The 22,383-nt window shown below is 42.2% G+C and overlaps 1 protein-coding gene across 9 annotated transcripts in view; it reads left to right on the top strand.

Moving 5' to 3' along the window:
• Window positions 1-22,383, top strand: part of ptk7b (protein tyrosine kinase 7b) — a 59,108-nt gene that overhangs the window by 11,376 nt on the left and 25,349 nt on the right. For all 9 annotated transcript variants that reach the window (XR_015506538.1, XR_015506537.1, XR_015506540.1 and 6 more), the window contains exon 2: window positions 22,319-22,383. This exon is cut by the window's right edge and continues 229 nt beyond it. Coding sequence is in view for 4 of the 9 variants with exons in the window: in XM_087279882.1 (XP_087136008.1) it covers window positions 22,319-22,383 (65 nt within the window). In the remaining 5 variants the exon portion in view is untranslated. The remainder of the gene's footprint in view (window positions 1-22,318) is intronic.

Below are 22,383 nucleotides of genomic sequence, written 5' to 3'. Positions count from 1 at the left end.
AAAAGCAGAGTTACTGTCTCTATTATGTATAAAATGGATGTTGGATCATAACAGTGAAATTACTGTTACATTGACACAGATAAATCAAGAGTTACAGTGTCAATGATGAAGGAAATAATGGCGGCAAAGGAAAGTTTAAAAATATTGTTCTTAACACTTTCTTCCTTAAACTGAATTACAGACACACATGATGAATAACAAAATAAAAAGTAGAAAATATAAATGAAAAACAGAAAATAAATGAATAAAAATCACAGTGTCAGTAATGTATAAAAAACAATGTTAAATCAATACATGTTGAAATAATCCATGTCCAACAACAGGAGAGTTCAGAAAAATATACATATTGTTCTCAACTCACCCCCTAACTCTAATGACAATACACACGCACGCACGCACACACACACACACACACACACACACACACACACACACACACACACACGCAAACAGTTTTGTAGATACCCGCCGGTTGTTAAAACAGTCCACACTTCCCATATACTGATGTTCATGCGTTCAGTGGATTGAACACTGAAAACTAAAAGATAAACAAACGAGTGTATTTATGACTAAAATACATGTTGGATATTGAAAAGTGTGAAAGAATAGCTCATGTACACATCTATATCAACACACAACACTAAAAGATGAGCACAATACCCACAGACACACAGAGTTAAACTGAGTCTGATCTGAGAAACCTGAAGGCTCAGACTGAGAGTCTGCAGAACTCAAACTCTGCAAACACACTGCAGAAGGGTCCCGAGTGGAGCGCTGCTCTTTCTGATGAACTGAAGCGCTGCTGATGTGAGCTGATCTGCTGCACTAATGAGCTCTGCTGGACGGGTTAATTAATCAGTCACCACTCGTTAAGCTGGATTAACCGCTCTCCATTAGCTCTCTGCAATATGACCATACATGCAGCTGGAGTCAGAATGATCAGCTCCCGTCACTTTTATTTCCTTTATATTTTGGTCCAATTTCTGTGTAACAGAGCAGATTATCTCAACACATGTCTGATCATAACAGTGTTAATAACTCATCTGTAATCACTGATTTATTTCCTCTTCATCATGATGACAGCACATAATATTAGTCTAGATATTCTTCAAGACACTAGTGTTCAGCTTACAGCGACATGTAAAGGCTTCACTAGGGTAATTAGGGTAAAGTTAGGGTAATTAGTAAGGCCAGACGGAATCTGCGGATGTTTCTTGCTATTTCTGCGGAGAATTTTAGTAAAAATCTGCAGGTTTCTGCGGAATTATTTTGGAAGTATCATAACTAAAACCCTATTATGTCAAATAAAAAATATTGTATTTTTAACTTTTATTTAATGTTTAAGATGCAAATCCAATTAGATTCACTTTATTTGGTGAACAAAGCCAGTCTCATTTAAAATAGCTACTAAAAGACAGAAAATATTACTTTACAAACTTTATTGTAAATAAATTATTTAAACATTTTCTCAATATACAATAATATTACTGAAATTAACTTTAAAAATTAATAAAAATAGATTTACACACATTTTCTTAAGTAAATAAACCGAATTAATGATGGGCTAAAAATCACCTGCGTAATTCTGCGTGCGCAGATTCCGTGTGGGCCTAGTAATTAGGCAAGTCATTGTATAACAGTGGTTTGTTCTGGAGACAATCCAAAATGAAATATATACAAAATTATTAATTATTAAATTAAATTATATATTAAATAATATTGATTAAGAAAGCTAATAAAGCTGACCTTAAAACTACTTTTATTCCAGCTGAAATAAAACAAATCAGACTTTCTCCAGAAGAAAGAATATTATCAGACATGCTGCGAGCATTTCCTGAATCTGTCTAGAAATGAAACCTTTAACAGGAAAACAGAAATCAGTGGGCGGCGGGTGTATTTAAAGGATTTATTGAATGTAGAGAAATGCTAATATTGCGAATTTTTTATTTTTATTTTTTTAATTATATATATATATATTTTGTTATCAGGATATGACAGGATGACCTGTGCTGTGATATGAGATTCTGTCATAATAATAATAATAATGCCTCATGCATGTTGTTTGTACTGGCCTTTGTAAGTCGCCTCCAGCAGCAGTGTTCTCCATCATCTCCTGAGCAGAGGAATCTCCCTCTAAGGCTCTGTTTACATCATGTTTAGCTCAATAACGCATTAGCTGTGGGCTTCTAACATTAGCAGGGCTGTGCATTGTGATTGGCTAAATATAGCATCAACATCTGCTCTGAATGAGGAGCGTCTGTCTGTCCACATCTGTGGGAGATTCCTGGGTTCTGTGTTGTTGTTTTTATTTGTATATTCATTTATAATACATTTATTTTTTCAATTAGAATTCGACCAATCAGAGATCCTCTAGCATATTTAGCTCTGCTGTTTGTGTGAACTGCCTCTTTTAATGTAATGATGGGATGTTGTTATCTCGGGAGAGAAAGTTCAGGTTGTTATAGCTGTATATATGAATACCCAGGGCTTTATCTGGACTCCTGTCTTGGTTTTAAATCAAACATAAAAAGGCATGTAACAAGGTCAAATTGAATATGGGTAATTTTAGGTTTATTGGAAATTCATTCATTCATTCACGTTTTACACAGCGGATGCCCTTCCAGCTGCAACCCATTACTGAGAAACACCCATACACACTCATTCACACACACTCATACACTACGGCCAGTGTAGTTGATCAGTTCCCCTATAGCGCATGTGTTTGGACTGTGGGGGAAACCGGAGCACCCGGAGGAAACCCACACCAACACGGGGAGAACATGCAAACTCCACACAGAAACACCAACTGACCCAGCCGAGACTCAAACCAGAGACCTGAGTGCTGTAAGGCCACAAAGCTAACCACTGAGCCACCATGCTGCCCTTTATAAGAAGCTCTATTGAATAAGGCTGTAAAAATGTGTTCAATTTCTCTGATCCTTGCGTCAATTATTGTGTGATAAGTTTGTCTAACACTAGATCAACAGTTTGAGTTCCTCAGGTCTTATTATTATATTAACAAACACTTACAAATGGAGATAAAACAGTTCAGTTTTCATCACTGCACTAGTGTAAACTCATGACCTGCTCAGCTGGGAAAGCATCATCAAGTGTACAAATGGTAGTGTGGTGTTCAAGATACTGCCAGGTTCTGCTCCTCTCCTGCTGTCTGACTTTATTCAGTGTAAGTCGACTCGGCTGGAGCATTAATACACTCGGCAGCTTCTTTCAGTCGGGCTTGTTCTTCTTTCAGAGGGTCTTTCATTAGTGGAGTTTGATACCACAGTCTGTTGGAGAATGTGCACCTTTAAAATCATTCAGGTATAAATTTAAGAAATGCCTTCTTAATGATCAGCATTGTGAACACTAGACTTGTTGTTGTGGTAGTCGTTTATTGCTTGTGTTTTGTTTATAGTCTGAATTAGTATTTTTATTTTATTAACATCTGGCAAACGGACAGCCAATGAAATCTAGTCTTTGGGCTAATTTGGGTACGTTTACATTTTTGGGGATTGTTGATTAATATCCACCATACTGTCATCTCAGCAACACTGCAGGAGTCAGATGCTGTGTCTCCAGTGAGGACTCGGAGAGACTTGTTGATGCTTTTATCAGCAGCAGGGTGGATTACTGTAACACCCTCCTCACAGTCAGACAGATACAGCTCATCCAGAACACTGCGGCCAGGATTCTGATCTGAAGCAGAGAATCAGAGCACATCACAGCTGTCCTCAGGTCTCTACACTGGCTCCAGTTACGTTCAGAATAGAGTTTACAGTATTATTACTGCTCTATACATCACTGAATGGCCTAGGAGCTCAATACATTACAGATATGCTGACTGAACACACACCTAACAGATCACTCAGATCATCAGGATCATATACACTAGAAACTCCAAGAGTTCAGTCAGAGCAGGGGAATCGGCCTTCAGCTGCTAACAGCGCCCCCTGCTGCTGGAGTCAGCTTCCAGAAATGATCAGATGTGCTCCAACATTAGGCACATTCACATCAGGACTGAACACACATCTGTTCAGCTGAGCCTTTACTGCGGCACACACATCACACATCACACTGCTGTGTCTCTCTCTGCTTCTTTATGTCTATCTCAAAGTGAATTTCATTTATATAGCACTATTTACACAACCAGAGGGTTTTATTCTTTTATACCCTGTTTAACACATTTGAATCTGTTTTAAATCCTTTTATTCTTTGTTGTTTTCATGTTCTTGTCTCTCTTTTATTCCTGTTTATGTACAGAAATAAACCTGCCATGCCTACACTGCCAAATAAAGAAAACAAGACACTGGAGGAGTGTGTGTAGAGAGACGTGATGAGGTGGGACTGTGTGTGTGTGTGTGTGTGTGTGTGTGTGTGTGTGTGTGTGTTTCACTGATGAGACATGTGCTGTAATTACTGTTGTTGGGACAACACACACACACACACACACACACACACACACACACACACACACACACACACACACACACACACACACACACACACACACACACTCTCTGCTGTCAGCTCGTGTATGTGTGTCAGTGGTCCTCTTCCTGCAGAACAATAGCTCTGTGTCCTGAAGCGCGTCTCTTCCTCCTCCATCTGTCTCTCTCTGTCTCCTCAAGCGTGATTCTGCACAAATGCTGGACATTTCAGTGCGCATCACAGCGCACAAACACACTCATGACTCCAACACACTCACTCAAAAGACGCTGTGAAAAAATCTTCAACAACTGTCATTATAGACACAACAGTATGCATTATCAATATGACAGAGAGGTGCCGTCAGTGAAATCCTCCATGACAAGTGTTGTTTAATCATACGAGGCCTATACTGTAACTATACCCGTCTCAGTCGTCATGCTATTGGCGTTTGTGTTGTCTAAATGTTTGCATTTGCATAATTACATTTAATTAGATCCTAAAACTATACATTACCTGCCTGTTTCATGCGTGAGCAGTGATGATTTGTCAAGTAAATGCCAGGGGAATATGCGAATCCTATTAATACTGATGTATTATCTGCAAGTAATAGATCTGCTGAAGTATTCATGAGTTGTTGTTAATATTAGTTTAAACGTGAATGTCAATGCTATTATGATATTGAGACTTTAACCCTTTCAGTTTAATCAGAAGATAAGATTGCACTAATTACTAGTCATTTATAGTCTTGTGCACTTCTGAAATGTTGACGTACCTGATATTAAATGTCATTTACTTGAAAATGCTAAATATTGAATTGAATATAGTTGTTTGTCTTCATTTGCACACTCTGAATCTTGTGGAAATTATATCAAATATCAATATATTTAAAAGTATCACATTAAAGTTGGAAATTACAGTATTGTGACAACATAGGTGTGTGTGTGTGTGTGTGTGTGTGTGTGTGTGTGTTAGCACTGTGCTGGAGAGGCGTGTGTTAGCTCATGTTAAACAGCACATTATAGGCTGAAACCATTAGAAGGAGGATCTTCTCCAACATGTGTAACAGTGTAAACCAGCAGAACTAATCGTGTGTGTGTGTGTGTGTGTGTGTGTGTGTGTGTGTGTGTGTGTGTGTGTGTGTGTGTGTGTGTGTGTGTGTGTGTGTGTGTGTGTATGTGTGTCTGTGTGTGTGCGTGTGTGTTGTGTGTGCATGTGTGTGTGTGTGTGTGTGTGTGTGTGTGTGTGTCTGTGTGTGTGTGTATGTGTGTGTATGTGTGCGTGCGTGCGTGCGTGCGTGCGTGCGTGCGTGCGTGTGTGTGTGTGTGTGTGGTCAGTAGTTGACCGTCTGGCCTCTTCTCAGGGATTCCTCTGCTGTGCTTCAGCTCTGGGTCTCCATCGGCTCTGAATGTTAATTTAGCGTGAATAATCCCGTCTAAGAGCCCACCAGCCCTGTGTGTGTGTCCCCGCAGGAGCCGTCACACACACCTCAGACACACAGCGCTTTGTCTCAATCGATTAGGGCCAGGTTCAGCATTCATTTCAGTCACTTGTTAGCTTTCTTCATTTGAACAGTGTGGGGACTTCACAGAGGAGCGAGCTCAGATATTCCCCTGAATTACGGTCTCTTTCTCAACGTGTTCCTTCATTTTCTCTTCGGCTTAGTCCCTTTATTAATCAGAGGTCGCCACAGTGGAATGAACCGCCAACTGTTGTGGGGGACTGTTGGGGAAACCCACACCAACACGGGGAGAACATGCAAACTCCACACAGAAACACCAACTGACCCAGCCGAGACTCAAACCAGAGACCTTCTTGCTGAGGCGATCATGCTACCACTGCGCCACCGTGACGCTTCAGCATGTTCATCAACATTAAAAACGTTCAGCAGCTAAACAGTTGGCAACCTGACACAGAACATGTCAAGTTAATCTACTTTACACACACACACACACACACACACAGCTGTTGGCAATACTGGATTCTGATTGGTCAGTCTTGACATTTCAAGGTGTGTAATCTCCAGATATCAACCACTGAGTAACACAGACTCATCCAGGGATTGAGACTCACTGTCAGTGGATGTGTTCATCCATATATTACCTGCTCATTCATATGTGTGTCTGCTCATCTGTCACGCTGCACTTTTGACTGTGTGGCGCCATCTAGTGTCTGAATAATACATGGGTTAGTCTATGCTCCGTTCAGCTGCTTTTGTTTCCGTCGGCTTTGCATTCAATTAAAGAATTAATCATCTATTACAGCTCAGAACACAGTTTTGCCATTTTTTTGTTTATTTTGTGGCAAAGTAATGGTGTAATAAGTGTAGTAAAGTACATTCAGGATGGTTGTTTTTGCGGAATAACCACTTCAGTCTTAAACTATAGTGCTAAAGTGCAGAATGCTGGATAATTTCAACTTTATTATCATCAACTCTGTTAAGATTTAACAACAAGCTGAACAACAGTCACTTTCAGAACCAAACTTTACAGTAATAATGGGTAGGTTTCCTGTAAATGATGCACTTCTGCATTTCAGATCAGGTGTTGTTCTCATCTGATTGGTGCAGAATTGATTACTCTGCGTGTTTTTAAACCTGATCTGAGCAAACCAATGAGAATCCAGCGCATCAGAGTGAAGAGGATATCCTCCATTCCCACACACTGCTCATATTCACTACAGACTACGCTACAAATATAACTGTGTTGAATACAGCCAACTGCTGGAGTGTGTGTGTGTGTGTGTGTGTGTGTGTGTTGAGGAATCTGCTCGTTTGTTCTCTTCAAGCGTCTGTCTGTAATTGACATGTCAGCGCAGAGAGAGGCAGATTCAGAAACACACTCGCTGGTTAAGCAGCTCCTCTGCAAAACAGAGAATATTAATATTACGCTGCTCTCAGCTTCATCCTGACCCAGTTCTGTTCCCGCTGGGAGTCTCAGCACATCTCCTGCTCGGTGTTAATGGAGCTGCTAGTGTGATCTAAATATTAGATGATGCACTTCCCATTAGAGCTCCTCATAGAGTCATCACTGAGCTGTTCATCTGTCAGATCTGCAGGCGCTCGCTCTCTCTCTCGCTCTCTCTCTGCGTTTTGTCTCGTTTCTACTTCAGAAATCTGAACACTCGTACATCAGGAAGCTTTTTCTAGAAGAGCAAAAACACTGTCATGTTTTATGAAAAATGTCTAAATGAAGTGAGTGTTTAGATGCTGATGTTTATTTTAAATATGAGAACAGAAGAGCTTCTGAGTCTCCATTGTTGAATTTTATTTTGCGCCAAGAAAGAAAATGGCAAATAATGTGAGTAGAACAAACTGGGCTGAAGGCAGGGGCATTGCTAAACATAAAAGCTCTACTGGGGCACAACACCCCCTCCAAAAAAAAAAAAAAAAAAAAAAATATATATATATATATATATATATATATAAATAAAATAATTTATATATATATATATATATATATATATATATATATATATATATATATATATATATATATATAAAATTATAAATAAATAGCAGTACTGTTGGTATTATGCAATTTTTATTCTACATAAATGGCAGAAATGAATCCTAAATGTAACTGGAAAACAATCTAAAGACACCGCTAGAGTGATGCTAAGATCATTTAGGAAATCTTTTGCATATTAATTTTATTAAAATAAAATTCTGTAGACAATTTAATAGAACACTAAAAAGACGTGTTATAGAATAATCAGTTGTCTTAGACCCAACTAGGCTGAGAAATAGCTCCTGTCTGCTTCATGTCAAATGAAAATCCTATCAGGATCTATGCAGTGTGAATAAGATCCCCATTATATTATTTCAACTTTTGTTTTGTGCACTTGCTGAACTCACTGCATGCCGGTTTCACAGCACATGAGCGGTGTGGCTATTTTTTGGCGTACATGTGCAGAACGGGACCGGGAGCAGAGCAGAGCAGCGCGTCAGTGTTCAGCAGGAGCGGTGTGTGTGAGGCGTGCAGGTATGCTGCAGTTTTTCTCCACACATGCTCAGTTTGCTTTTAGATTAAACTGCATTGCTTTCATCAGCGTTGGTTCGGTTGCACATAGAGAATAACGTCTTTATTCTGGGGTTACCACTTTTAATAAATACACCTGCATATAAATTAAATCATATCTCAAAGCATTTACTGGGCCACTGGCGGTTTATACTGGGGCACGTGCTGCAGTGAATGGGGTCTAGTGACGCCTCTGCCTGAGGGTAATTCTGGCCCAGATGCAGCAGAAATGAGAGATTGTCCCTCTTTCCATCAAACCAGCTGCAATCAATACTGCATGATTATGTGCTGTCATAACTCAGCAGTCGATAAATGTGGTTATAATGGAAGTCAATGGGGCACAAACAGCCCGCGACAGTGAATGAGGGAGGAAAAATGAAAACTGATGCTGCACTAAATGCATTAAAGCAGAGCTGTGCAATAATATCACTATCTGTGTTTATTTATTGACCGAACGCCGCTGTCAATAACAGTAAATAAGTTTGCTCTGTAGTTTCGTTATGAAGCGCTATAGTTTTATTAAATGTGGCTGCTGAGCGCATGTTTTGGAAACAATGCCAGATAGTTTAGGGTGTAAGTTTGTCATTTCCAATTGAGGCGTGCGACTCTCATGATGCACACATATTGTGCAAGCGGCGCACACATGACACGCGCCCATTATCCAGGTACACCCAGTTGAAAACCTCTGAACTTTGCTGAATGCTGCGAGCACACCACGATTCATGAAGTAGATCTATCCCATCTGCTTCACACATACACACATTTCAGTAACGGCAGACTAATCATCTCAGACACGCACCGCACACCCAAACACTGCAGCGCTTTTACTTTTCTCCTTAAACTTGTAAACCACAGCAATGCTTCATCTATTTATCATCCTCTGAGGAAAGGGTTAATGGTCGCTTCGTTATGAGAGATGCCGGGAGAGAGCAAGAGCAAGCCCATTGAAAATGGTTTAGGAATCCACACACTCGCACAGGTCACTTCAGCTCAGAGTAACAGCACATGTGAAAATGAGTGCTGTCAGCAGTGAGGAGACTGGCGACATCCTGACATGGTTTTTTTTTTGATCAGAGTGGCTTTTTGGTTTCTTTTCTTGTGCATCCAGCCACCAGCTCCCCATCTGAAAGAGTTTTAATGCAGTCATGCAACATGTGTACCGCTGCAGTGTGTGTTTGAATAATGACGGCTGGCTCCTTCACTGAAGCTCAGATTTGATCCTCATCATTACTGTTGTTGACAGAGTTTGAGGTTTACTGTATCATTATTATTCACACCTTACAGATCTTGATCTACATTTACACACACGTTGTTTCAGAGTCTCTCTAACACTTCTGTTATTTTGACTATTCAAACGGTCTGTCTATTGTACAGTGAAATATAGTGGTTAAATAAAAAAATATCTGAATATTCCTAACTGTATTGTTAATAAATATTCAACAGTTATCAATATTGAATGATGTGAAACAGGATATTGTGATCATTATTTTGTAATATCTAAAGCCAGTGTTACTGATCATTCACGCGTCCAACACTGATGAAGGATACAGATGAATCCAGCCCATCATTACCTTTAATATTGAGCATAAGTCATTAGGAGTGTGTTTTTACCCTACAATCAGTGACATCATGAACTTGAATTAATGAGCGCTGCATCTGTAAAAGCATTGAGTAGTTTTGATTAGTGTTGCTGAGGTCGATTCACAGATCTATGATGGTGGATGTTTTGATGCTGAACACAAGGCTTAACTCGAGTGTCTGATCAAATATGAGTCGAGTAAAGCTCAAGTATGTCCAGATAAACAGAAATGCCTCTACTGGTCATGCAGGCTGCTCACCCCTGGTTTAGAGATTGATTCCCATTCTGACGATCGGCCGGTAGTGCACACTTGTATGACGTGATTAATGACGTACATCTGAGAGAAGTGAGTGAGTGAAGGACATGATAATGTGTAGAGGAATGTGCAGGATGTGGATGATCACACACACACATACACACACACACACACACACACACACACACACACATACACATTCATCCACTTCCTGTCATTAGACCCTCACACTCTTCCGGTCAGACGTCTGCACTGCACTTGGGTTTGCTCCATTTTAACCCTTGTGAGTTGCTCACATGTACAGCCATTTCATTATGCTTATCACTGTGTCCTCACAGCAAGAAGGTCTCTTTTTTGAGTCTCGGCTGGGTCAGTTGGCGTTTCTGTGTGGAGTTTGCATGTTCTCCCCGTGTTGGTGTGGGTTTCCTCCAGGTGCTCCGGTTTCCCCCACAGTCCAAACACATGCGCTATAGGGGACTAGCTGTAGTGTGTGTGTGTGTGTGTGTGTGTGTGTGTGTGTGTGTGTGTGAGTGTGTGAGTGTGTGAGTGTGTGAGTGTGTGAGTGTGTGAGTGTGTGAGTGTGTGAGTGTGTGTGTGTGTGTGTGTGTGTGTGTGTGTGTGTGTGGGTCAAGGCTGCTCCAGTGTATTGCAGTATGGACCATTTTGAGGGATGTAAACAATAACAGTGGTCCCTGTGTGAAACCAAATAGAGCCACACACTGATCAATAGGAGCTGTTCAACATTAGTTCTGACTGAATCGCCTCGTGTGACAGTTCTGAAATAGTTTGATATGAAGCAGGACATGTTGATGGGTGTATGACAGGACCACACTGAATCGGTGTATTGTGTGTCCTCCTGAGGCCAGCTTTTCTGATGTGCTCCTGCATTCTGACCTGAGAGCGCTGGATGCTGGATTACTGGAGCGCAGCGGGCCTGATAGCTGACACCGGCTCTCTCCACGCTGCTGTGTGTGTGTGTGTGTGTGTGTGTGTGATCTCCTGCAGCATCTCTCAATCCCTGCAGACGCTCCAGAGTCACTGGATTGCGTGTGTGTGTGTGTTTTGATCGCTGCGTGGCGTGTTTGCAGCAGTGGCTAATAGCCCGTGAGGAGAGCGCGCTTGTTTGATCGCCCGCAGCCTTTCAGACACTCCGCTGGAAGATCTGCTTCACTGCCTTTCTAGAGAGCATTCTCTGTGTGCGTCTATTGACTTTCCTCCTCAATGGACAGGATGTGCTGTGTGTGTGTGTGTGTGTGTGTGTGTGTGTGTGTGTGTGTGTGTTAGTGTGTGTGTGTTCTATAAATGCATCAGTGCTCTGAGCGCGCCTGTCACTTTAATGCCAGTAACCCAATAAGAGCTCCATCAGCCCAGAGCCACGGCGAGCGGAGTTGAAGTAGACCCACATTCAGTGTGTGCACAGAGCTCTGCTGACTCTGCAGCTCTTCAGTCAGTCTGTTTATGAGTGCACACTCAAACACACACTCGATTACTGACTCTTGCTTTTGTCTGCTTTCTACATTCAATCTCCTTCAGCTTAGTCCCGTCATTAATCAGGGATCGCCACAGCGGAATGAACTGCCAACTAATTATTGTGATATCCCGATGGCATCAGAGAAATACTGTGTGTAGACTGTACTAATGTAGGGAGATATCTCTGTAGACTGATGGCATTTCCTGATGTTCAGCCTCATAATCCCTCAGACACTCGATCTGCAGTGGCGGGTTTTAGAGCAAAGGCTTCTGCTGTTCTGACGTCAGCTGCAGATGAGAATGAACGGCGGAAGAAAGTAGTTCCTCGTGCAAAATTATTTTTGAGACTCTCTGTGTTTGATTTCCTCTTTTATACATGATTATGACATCAAACTGTTGTATAAACACAACATCACATGAGCAGCAGTGCCATATGGCTGTATATCGTATGTGGGACCACCAGTGCTGATATACAGCCATAACATACATTAATGTGTGTGTGTGTGTGTGTGTGTGTGAGTGTGAGTGTGAGTGTGTGTGAGTGTGAGTGTGTGTGTGTGTGTGTGTGTGTGTGTGTGTGTTCATGTTGGACTGCTGTATGCTGGTGTCATTATTCTCAGTGACAGAAATCAGATGGTGTGTAATTGACCTTTGACCTCTGCACATCTACAGGAGTCTGACACACACACACACTGCTCTCTTCTGTATCATGCAGCGCTGCTGTGTTGAGGTGCATTATGGGATGTGTGTGTGTGTGTGTGTGTGTCCTCTTCAGCTGGTTCTCTGTGCATTAGTCTCTGATGGGCTTCTGGCTCAGGATTGTCCCGAATGGATTCTTGGCAGGTTCAGGGTTGTGTTTCCTATAGGATCAGGCTGATCGATGCGCACACACACACACACACACACACACATACACTGACACACTCCGGTGCGTCTCTGAGACAGAATGGAGCCGGAGCGCCTGTTGTTTATCCTGAGGCCTCGGGTCCATTTACACTCTCTGAGCTACTGTCTGTGTGTGTGGACGCTCCTCACTGGAAAAATCAATTTGTGTGTGTGTGTGTGTGTGTGTGTGTGTGTGTGTGTGTGTGTGTGTGTGTGTGTGTGTGTGTGTGTGTGTGTGTGTGTGTGTGGATCATGTCAGGCACAGACGGGGGGGTTTCAGCTCAAATCATGAAAGATTGCAGAATGGGGAAGAGATTCAGTCACTCGTATCAGATGAACCTTCAGTGTGTGTGTGTGTTTGTGTTTGTGTGTGTGTGTGTGTGTTTGTGTTACGTTAGACTGTTTGTTCAGTGTTTTGTCTACTGTGTTTGTACTGGTGTGTGTGTGCTTTCATGTGTGTAGTGTTTGTGTCTGTTGTGTGTGTACTTTTGCCAGTGTGTGTAGTTTGTGTGCATCTGTCGTGTGTGTGTTGTATATAGTTTGTGTGTGTGCGCATGTGAGTGTGTTTGTGTGAGTGTGTGTGTGTGTGTGTGTGTTTGTGTGTTTGTGTTGTATGTTGTATATGAGTGTGATCTTTTTGTGATCCTGCTAAATTCTTTATTAAATGCAAAATAATCATATAGAGTGAACACATTAAGAGTGTTTACTTGCCTAAATTAAATCTGGACATGTGTGTTGTGCAGTGTGTATCTGTCAGGTCTTCATGCAGAGTGTTTATTGTGTAAAGGGGAAACACAACAGATCGCTGCATTAATGCTGGCATGTTTACATCATTATTGGTTAAAGATGTGTGAAGGTCATGTGACCATCAGGAGGAACGCAGCGTCTCATTTCTCACAGGACGCGTCCTCTGTTCTCGTGATCTCCTGAGTTTGTTCTTCAGGGATTACCTAGCATGACCGCTCTCCACAAGAACACAAGTCTGTTCTCTTTGTTCATTGAATTGAGAAGCAGTCAGTGTCTCTCTAAAACTGCCGTCTCACCTGCGCCCTCACGATCATTACACTACATGGAGGAATGTTTTGCAGCCGGTGCAGTAAGCTGACGCAGACGGAGTGAGAGTGATTTACATGTGGAGTCAATGCAGAGATTAGATTAGACGTCCTGTGGTGTGTATTGGGAGTTTACTGTGTTTGACACGCTTCAGACTGCAAAAGAAAGTGGGAAACCTCTAACAAGCGGAGCAGAAGCAGACAGAACAGCAGCTCACAGTGATGGAGATGGGTTGAAGGATGACGGCCACTAGCCGTGACTGAACTGAAGGACATTGTTTGTGCTTTACATGTACGGCTGCTGTTATTCTGTCCCTGCTGTTAACCAGAGAAAACACTCTGCGGGTTTTACAGTCATCAGTGTTACAGGTGTGTTATGGTAGAGGAAGGCCTAACATGCGTCATGTCAGATGCTCTGGGAGTGAAATCTGAGAGAAAGTCAGATGGTGGATAAAAATAAGAGCTCTACAGCCTTCCCCTGGCGTAATCTCCACTGTTTATGATCTGTTATAGATCTCGTCTCGACAAGACCCCAAACTAGAGAAGCTTTATTGTTATGGTTAGTGTCATTATCTGTTTTCATCCACATGTGTAGTTTGCATAAGTGCATCAAAACCGGTTGATGGAGACGCCAAGATGTGCATAAATGTTGAAACCGCATAAAGCAGCAGATGCGCAGAACTGAGCAGGATAAACTGTATATTCAATATGAAAAGATGCACATGGAAACAGTTTTACCGCACAGATTCCAGGATGTGCATTAGATAAGGTGATGATGTGAGTTTGTTATAAGAGATGATGTGATGATGCAAATGTAAAGCAGCCGGCTGAGCACGCTATAGACCATCTGAACTGTAGTTTTGGTCATTGTATAACGCCTGAACTGTTTGACTATTAGTGTTATTATATTATTAATGAGCTGCAGAATCAAGAGCGTCTTCAAACTCCACCACGCTTTCACTGCGCTTCAGGTTTGCCTTCTGAGGCGCATTTATTGAATGAAGAACAGATCGACTGCTTCTCTTATCGCAGTAAATTACTGTTTTTACTGTTGATAGTGACTCCAGGTAATCTGGAAGTGCTGATGTTGTTCTGTTTGACTCGTTGGATGGAAACGCTACTTTATTCACAGCTTTTATGCCATAATCCAGTTTAGCTTAATGTTCACTTGCAGTTTTGGGTGTAAACACAGCTAATGCTATTGTGTGAGTCTGCACACCTGACACACTACACTACCTGATGTGCTCAATAAGACATGTTCATAACTCTTTACATTTATATATTTATATATGAGAATTACGACTGCAAGATCAGTCATTATTATCACAAAAACATCACAAAAACTAGTGGGTCTGCTGTGTGTGTGTGTGTGTGTGTGTGTGTGTGTGTGTGTGTGTGTGTGTTTCAGCTGCTGCAGCGCCTCCTTCAGTCTGAGCTCAACACTACTCAGTAAATCAGCGATATTACAGTGTGTGTTATAAATCACTGCAGAGTGTGTGTGTGTGTGTGTGTGTGTGTGTGTATGACGGACAGCAGACGTGACCTCTCACTCAGAGATTCTGGCTGATGTGATCTCTCAGTCAGGGGTCATGACCTCAGGGACTTCCTCTCTTACCCATCATCCTCCTGTCGCTCCTCTGCCTTTATTACTGCCTTTATTCCCCCAGAGTGTGTGTGTGTGTGTGCGTGTGTGTGTGTGTGTGTGTGTGTATCAGTGATGTTTCTGCATGTGTGTGTGTATGTGTGTATCAGTGATGTTTCTGCATGTGTGTGTGTGTGTGTGTGTGTGTGTGTATCAGTGATGTTTCTGCATGTGTGTGTATTTGTGTGTGTGTGTGTGTGTGTGTGTTTGTGTGTGTTTGTGTGTGTGTGTGTGTGTATCAGTGATGTTTCTGCATGTGTGTGTGTTTGTGTGTGTTTGTGTGTGTGTGTGTGTGTGTGTGTGTATCAGTGATGTGTGTGTGTACAGTGATCAGATCCTCCTCCTCCTCCTCCTCCTCTTCATCAGTGGTGTGTCTCGGTCTCGTCTCCATCAGTGTACTGAAGCTCTGAGTGTAAATAATGATCATCAGCCGAGTGTTCTCTGAGCGCTGCAGATGAACCTCTCCTGAACCTGATTAATATTCATCAGCACATTAGCATAATCTGAGCAGGTTTTCCCGCTCTGTTTCCCTCTGTTCATTACAGATTCATTCAGCCTGATTCAGCAGGACTGTGTCCTCCATCTGTGATTCAGCAGGACTGTGTCCTCCATCTGTGATTCAGCAGGACTGTGTCCTCCATCTGTGATTCAGCAGGACTGTGTCCTCCATCTGTGATTCAGCAGGACTGTGTCCTCCATCTGTGATTCAGCAGGACTGTGTCCTCCATCTGTGATTCAGCAGGACTGTGTCCTCCATCTCTGCCGCTCTTCTGTACACACAGGAGATGAGCAGATCTCTTCTTCCCTTCTGAATTCACAGGAGTTCTGCATTGGTTCAGCCTCTGCTGCTCCGTGTGTTCTGGATTAGTGATGGGAAGTTCGTATCATTTTACTGACTCTGATCTTTGAGTCTCGTTCATTGAGATGAACGAATCTTTTTTTGAGTCATTTCGTTCATTTGGTTCAATTTGCCAAAATATTATTAAAATATTACGAATTGCTTCCAAACACATCTACAACTTGCCCAAATCGTTAATCACACGACAAATAGGTCATCAATAGAATCCTGTAAGAATGAGAAAATGATCATTCAGTGTTGACCTGCTCTTTTGTCTATGAAGGTGTTGTTGTCTTTGCTCAGCTCACCTCTTCATGTCTTCAAATGTCAGGGGTTCGTTCATGTTACACTGACAGACACATATAATCTCAACCAATGTACACAGTCTGAGTTGACAGGAGCAGGGCCGGTGTGGGACTCATTTTCAGCCCTGGAGTTTTAAGTCTGAGACCGGCCCACCTCAGTTCACGACTGACTATATTAAAATAAGGTCATTTCCAATTCAGTTTCTAATGACATGATCACGTCTTTTTCAAGAAAACAGCTGCTTTAGAACTTCAAATCTTCAAAAGCCCTAACAGTAATATATGTCTTAACAATAAAAATGAAAAAAAAAAACATATATATATATATATACATTTTCCAGGTGAGATTCGAACACGGGTCGGCTGTTTCATAGTGTTCACCACTGGTCCACAATAGCACTATTTCAGCAGGAATAAAAATAAGTATTGGACTGTGACCCGCAAGACGCGGTATTACTTTCTATTGATGGCTTAATCTTTTTCTCCCCTTTTTAGATTTCTGATCCAGTTCTGTCAGATTTATTAATGTAGTGAATCATCTGATTTCATTGAGCAGGTGTAATATTCATTAATATTAATTATTGGAATTCTCGAATTCGCTGTTTGGGGTTGAATGATGATAGTTAACGTTACATCATCATTACGTTAGTTAATCTACAGGCTGCATTTTGCTCACGGGGCAGCGAGACAATAAATAAGAAGAGCAGCGCTGCAACAAAATAATGAATTAAAAAGAGTGAAATAAATCACTCAAATAAAATGATAAATAAGTCAAATAAATAAATAGATGAAAAAAAGTGTGACTGCTGAGAGTGCAAGCAGCTAGTGACACCGGCCCCTACGGGCAAAAAATGGACTGGCCCACCGGGAATTCTCCCGGTGCTCCCGATTAGCCAATCCAGGCCTGGATAGGAGCCATGATGATTAGTTCACCTTTCAATTCAATTCTTTTTCCGGCTCTAAACGCTTATGATTGGCTTCTGCCTTTCCGCGATGAACGACTCAAAAGACTTGAAATGAACGATACCACCTGCACAAATGTGCGCACGCGCAGATGAACGAATCACTCCCTGAGACGACTCGTAGTTCCCGAGTCATATTGAAGATTCGTTAAAAATGAACGAATCGTTCATGAAGGACCCATCACTATTCTGGATCATCTTCAGCGTTACTCGAGCCGGATCTGCTGGTCACCTGTGTCTGCTGTGTGGAGCTGTACAGGCTGGAACTGCAGTCACGCTTGTGTTGTGTTTGTGTCGTCCTTATAGATTGTAGCTGTATATTCGTCACTGTAGAGCTAGTGTTTAAATGCGTAATGTCTAAAGTGATGACGAAAGATGATTGAAGATGATAACAGCAGGATATGTCATCAGTCTACAGAGATCTCCCAGTATTTCTCTGCTGCAGTCAGGAGATCACAATAATGAACCCCGATAAAGCCAAAGCAAAGTAAACACTAGCAGATTACCATGCTATAAATACAGCACTACAGCACACACAGTGTGTACAGAGGTGGTCAACAGAGCCTCGGCTCCAGGGAACTGAACACTGGCATAACTGACTGATCATAATATGTAATATAATAAGTGAATTACTAAAAGATGCAGAAACTAAATTGAAATAGAGAGGGGGACAGGAGCAAGCGAGTATCTGCTTCTGTTACAGAACAGCTTTCTCTTTCAGTCTGAGAAACATCTTCACTCTTTCACCATGAAGACACTGATGCAGCGTGTGATCTCCAGAGCTGCAGCACTCATCAGAGCAAGCAGAGCTGCAAATCCTCCAGTCAGTTACGAACTCTTTGCGTATAGACGTCTGTGACGGTAAAACTCTTCTTGCAGTGTTTGCACACAGTTTGTCTGGTACACTGCTGTCATTTCACTCTGCCGCTCCACCTCTTGCTCACTGCTGATGTGCAGATATAGTGAGCTTACAGCGCCCCCTCTGTTCAAAACATGCATCGCCATTCATTCAGCATCTTAACTGGTTTGAGCCGTCTCCCGCTGAGTTATTGCATCTCTAATGATCCGTAGAACATGGACGAGCCTCTATTATTAGTTTAGTATTGGTGAACAGCACACCTGTGGGATATCACGATAGACCAATCAGGATCAAGTATTCCCAAGAGCTGTGCAGTAATGCTGTTGTATGAGTCCACAGCTCATCCTGCTGCTGTCAGACGTGCTGTAATAACCCTGAGCGCTGTCTCTGTGTGGAGAGAGTGTTCTCATCATTGCCTGAACGTGGATTGCTGTGTGTCTTCATCCAACGTTTGTCCTTCATCCTTCAGCCTCAGAATATCTTCGTTAATAATAGTTTATTGATGGGTGGCATGGTGGCTTAGTGGTTTGAGCTGTCGCCTCACTGCAATAAGTTTCCTGGTTCGAGTCCAGCTGAGTCAGTTGGTGCTCCGGTTTCCCCCACAGCACATGCGCTATAGGGGAACTGATCATTTACACTGGCCGTAGTGTATGAATGTGTGTGTGTTTGTGTGAGAGAATGAGTGTGTATGGGGGTTTTCCAATACTGGGTTGCAGCTGAAAGGACATCTGCTGTGTAAAACATATGCTGGATTAGTTGGCGGTTCATTCCGCTGTGGCGACCCCTGATGAATAACGGGACTAAGCTGAGTGATAGTTATCTCAGGATATTGCTGTGTGTGTTGAGGATGAGCTTCCCTGGAGTCAATAATAATGGCAGTTTCTCCTCCGTCATCATGAGTGTGTGTTCAGTGAAGGGCTTTTCTGCAGGTACCCTGAAGTCATGAACAACAGGTAAACATTTGTAAACACACTGCAGTGTGTGTTTGTGGGTGTGTTTGTGTGTTTGTGTTTGTGTGTGTGTGTGTGTGTGTGTGTGTGTGTGTGTGTGTGTGTGTGTGTGTGTGTGGGTGTGTGTGTGGGTGTGTGTGTGGGTGTGTGTGTGGGTGTGTGGGTGGGTGTGTTTGTGTGTGTGTGTGTGTGTGTGTGTGTGTGTGTGTGTGTGTGTGTGTGTGTGTGTGTGTTTGTGTGTGTGTGTGTGTGTGTGTGTTTGTGTGTGTGTGTGTGTGTGTGTGTGTGTGTGAAGAGCGTCAGCCCCAGGCCCCGCATGTGTCACGGCTTATGAAGCTCTGCTGTGGGCTCCTGGGTGGCCGTCATTCACTGTAACGTGTGTTCACTCACTGGCGTCTCGCCGCTTCACCTCGGTGTTGTGATTGGAGCTGGTCCCGCATCCTGCATCTCTACAGATGATTAATTAGAGGAGAGAGACGGATTATTGTGTTGTGTGTGATGATGAGCTCAGAGCTGGGGTAAGAGTTCATCAAGATGTCTCAGCCTGCTTTACTGTATACAGCTGAAGGCAGGAGTATCCCCCTCACGGCAGACTCATGACTTTTCCAACATTTACACAAGTGCTGTCCAACACATCTCTGCACATGACAGTGTTCATAACTCATCTCTAATAACTGATTTATTTCCTCTTCATGATGACAGCACATAATATTAGACTAGATATTCTTCAAGACACTAGTGTTCAGCTTACAGTGACATGTAAAGGCTTCACTAGGGTAATTAGGGTAAAGTTAGGGTAATTAGGCAAGTCATGGTATAACAGTGGTTTGTTCTGGAGACAATCCAACACTAATATTGCTGAAGGGGTGAATAATATTGAGCACAGCATTCACCTGTTCAGTTTGTCCACAATAAAGGTTCATCTACTCTACTGCCTTTCCTCAGTTATGCTTTGCGAAGGCAAACGATATATTGTTCAGCCCTACTACAATGTGTTTATCCACAACAGACACGTCACAGGATTAATGATTTATTAAAGAATGAAAGATAAAGATATTTAATTTCAGCGTATCTGCAGGTTTCTAAGAGTTATCTTTAGACGATTTTAACACCAAACAGAATCAAGTTTAAGACCAGTGGTAAAGTTTAACTCAAAGTGAAGTTTGTAGACACACTTTATGGTGTCTTGAGAAACCCTCATCTGAAAGTGTGAAGTAGTTTAAACGTTTAAATAATTGCAGTAGTTTTTAAACGGTGTGGAACAGTCGAGATAGATGCATAACTACATGTAGGTGCATGTTTTTAGTAGGGATTAACATGTTTCCTGCTTGGAGATTAGAATGGCTCCGTCATTATCCATGTTTTAATCACTTCTTTAAACTTACCTTTTTAGCTTGGCTTTTAAAGATTATTTTAGTAGTTCATTCTCCCGCAAATTTTTCACATTTCTACAGACGTTTCTCTTGCTCTATTTCTCTGTTTTTATGTTCTGTCTTAATGTTTTTTACCTTGTCTTATGTACAGCTTTTGGTCAGTCTTGTGACTGTTCTGAGTGGTTGCTAAGGTGTTGCTAGGGTATTCTGAGTGGTTGCTAGGGTGTTCTGTGTGGTTGCTAAGGTGTTGCTCGGGTGTTCTGAGTGGTTGCTAGGGTATTCTGTGTGGTTGCTAAGGTGTTGCTCGGGTGTTCTGAGTGGTTGCTAGGGTGTTCTGTGTGGTTGCTAAGGTGTTGCTCGAGTGTTCTGAGTGGTTGCTAGGGTATTCTGTTTGGTTGCTAAGGTGTTGCTAGGGTATTCTGAGTGGTTGCTAGGGTGTTCTGTGTGGTTGCTAAGGTGTTGCTCGAGTGTTCTGAGTGGTTGCTAGGGTGTTCTGTGTCGTTGCTAAGGTGTTGCTCGGGTGTTCTGAGTAGTTGCTAGGGTATTCTGTGTGGTTGCTAAGGTGTTGCTTGGGTGTTCTGAGTGGTTGCTAGGGTGTTCTGTGTGGTTGCTAAGGTGTTGCTCGAGTGTTTTGAGTGGTTGCTAGGGTATTCTGTGTGGTTGCTAAGATGTTGCTAGGGTATTCTGAGTGGTTGCTAGGGTGTTCTGTGTGGTTGCTAAGGTGTTGCTAGGGTATTCTGAGTGGTTGCTAGGGTGTTCTGTGTGGTTGCTAAGGTGTTGCTAGGGTACTCTAGGTGCTGTATCTCAGCCCTTTCTGTTGAGTATGTGACCAATCAAAGTGGTGTAGAAAAGAACTTGACAAGGCTCAGAAAGCGAGCGGGATATTTATATTGGTTATTTGCTATAAATGCTCGTGCTGTTTGAAGCTACAGTACTTGTATCTGGCTGTATTAAATGACAAAATTGTATTACAAATAGTATATTAATATATTTATACATTTTAATACTGGGAATAGCTGCTGTGAAGAAAACTGTGCATGGAAATCATCATCAATGCACCGAGATATCCAACTGAACCGAATCGATTGCATGATAATCATAAACAAACCGAGCCGTGAGAGCAGTGTAGATTCACACCTCTGTTGAAGAGTCTATTGATCCAGGAGCCAATCACACGATGGGAATCTTAAAGTGTGTTGATTTCAGAGATGTTTCTGAATTTTGGGCCGCCGTCAGTTAATCAGCCTGAAACATGCTGTGCCTTTTCATGGAGCCTGTAATTGATGTGTCATCAGTCATTGTTGGGGTACGCTTTTAAATCTAGAAGTATTAATAACTGATATTGAAATGTCTATTGTTATCATTCAATATGGAAAATAATTATCAAGATGGAATGTTTGCCACATCGCCCAGCCCTACTCTGACATGTTGATTTCAGTGGTGTGTGAACAAACACAATTCACTCATGATGAGCATCAGAGGCTGCTGGAGATACACACACACACACACACACACACACACACACACACACACACACACATACACACACACACACACACACACACACACACACACACACACTGCTGGGGTTAAAGAGATTTCTGCACAGTAGCTGCTCTTTAATAGCACTAATCGTGGTGATCTCTACACTGAGCTGCAGCGCAGTTGTCCTGACGTGTGTGTTGTTCTCTGTGTCTCCTCAGTGTTGGTCCTCCAGGCGGCGTCTCTTCATTTCTCCAAAGAGCCCAGATCTCAGGACGCTCTGCAC

The sequence above is a fragment of the Danio rerio genome, chromosome 13 (assembly GCF_052040795.2).
Source record: "Danio rerio strain M-AB ecotype USA chromosome 13, GRCz13ab, whole genome shotgun sequence".
NCBI classification, from domain to species: domain Eukaryota; kingdom Metazoa; phylum Chordata; class Actinopteri; order Cypriniformes; family Danionidae; genus Danio; species Danio rerio.
This window is presented reverse-complemented; position numbering and strand designations above follow the sequence as displayed.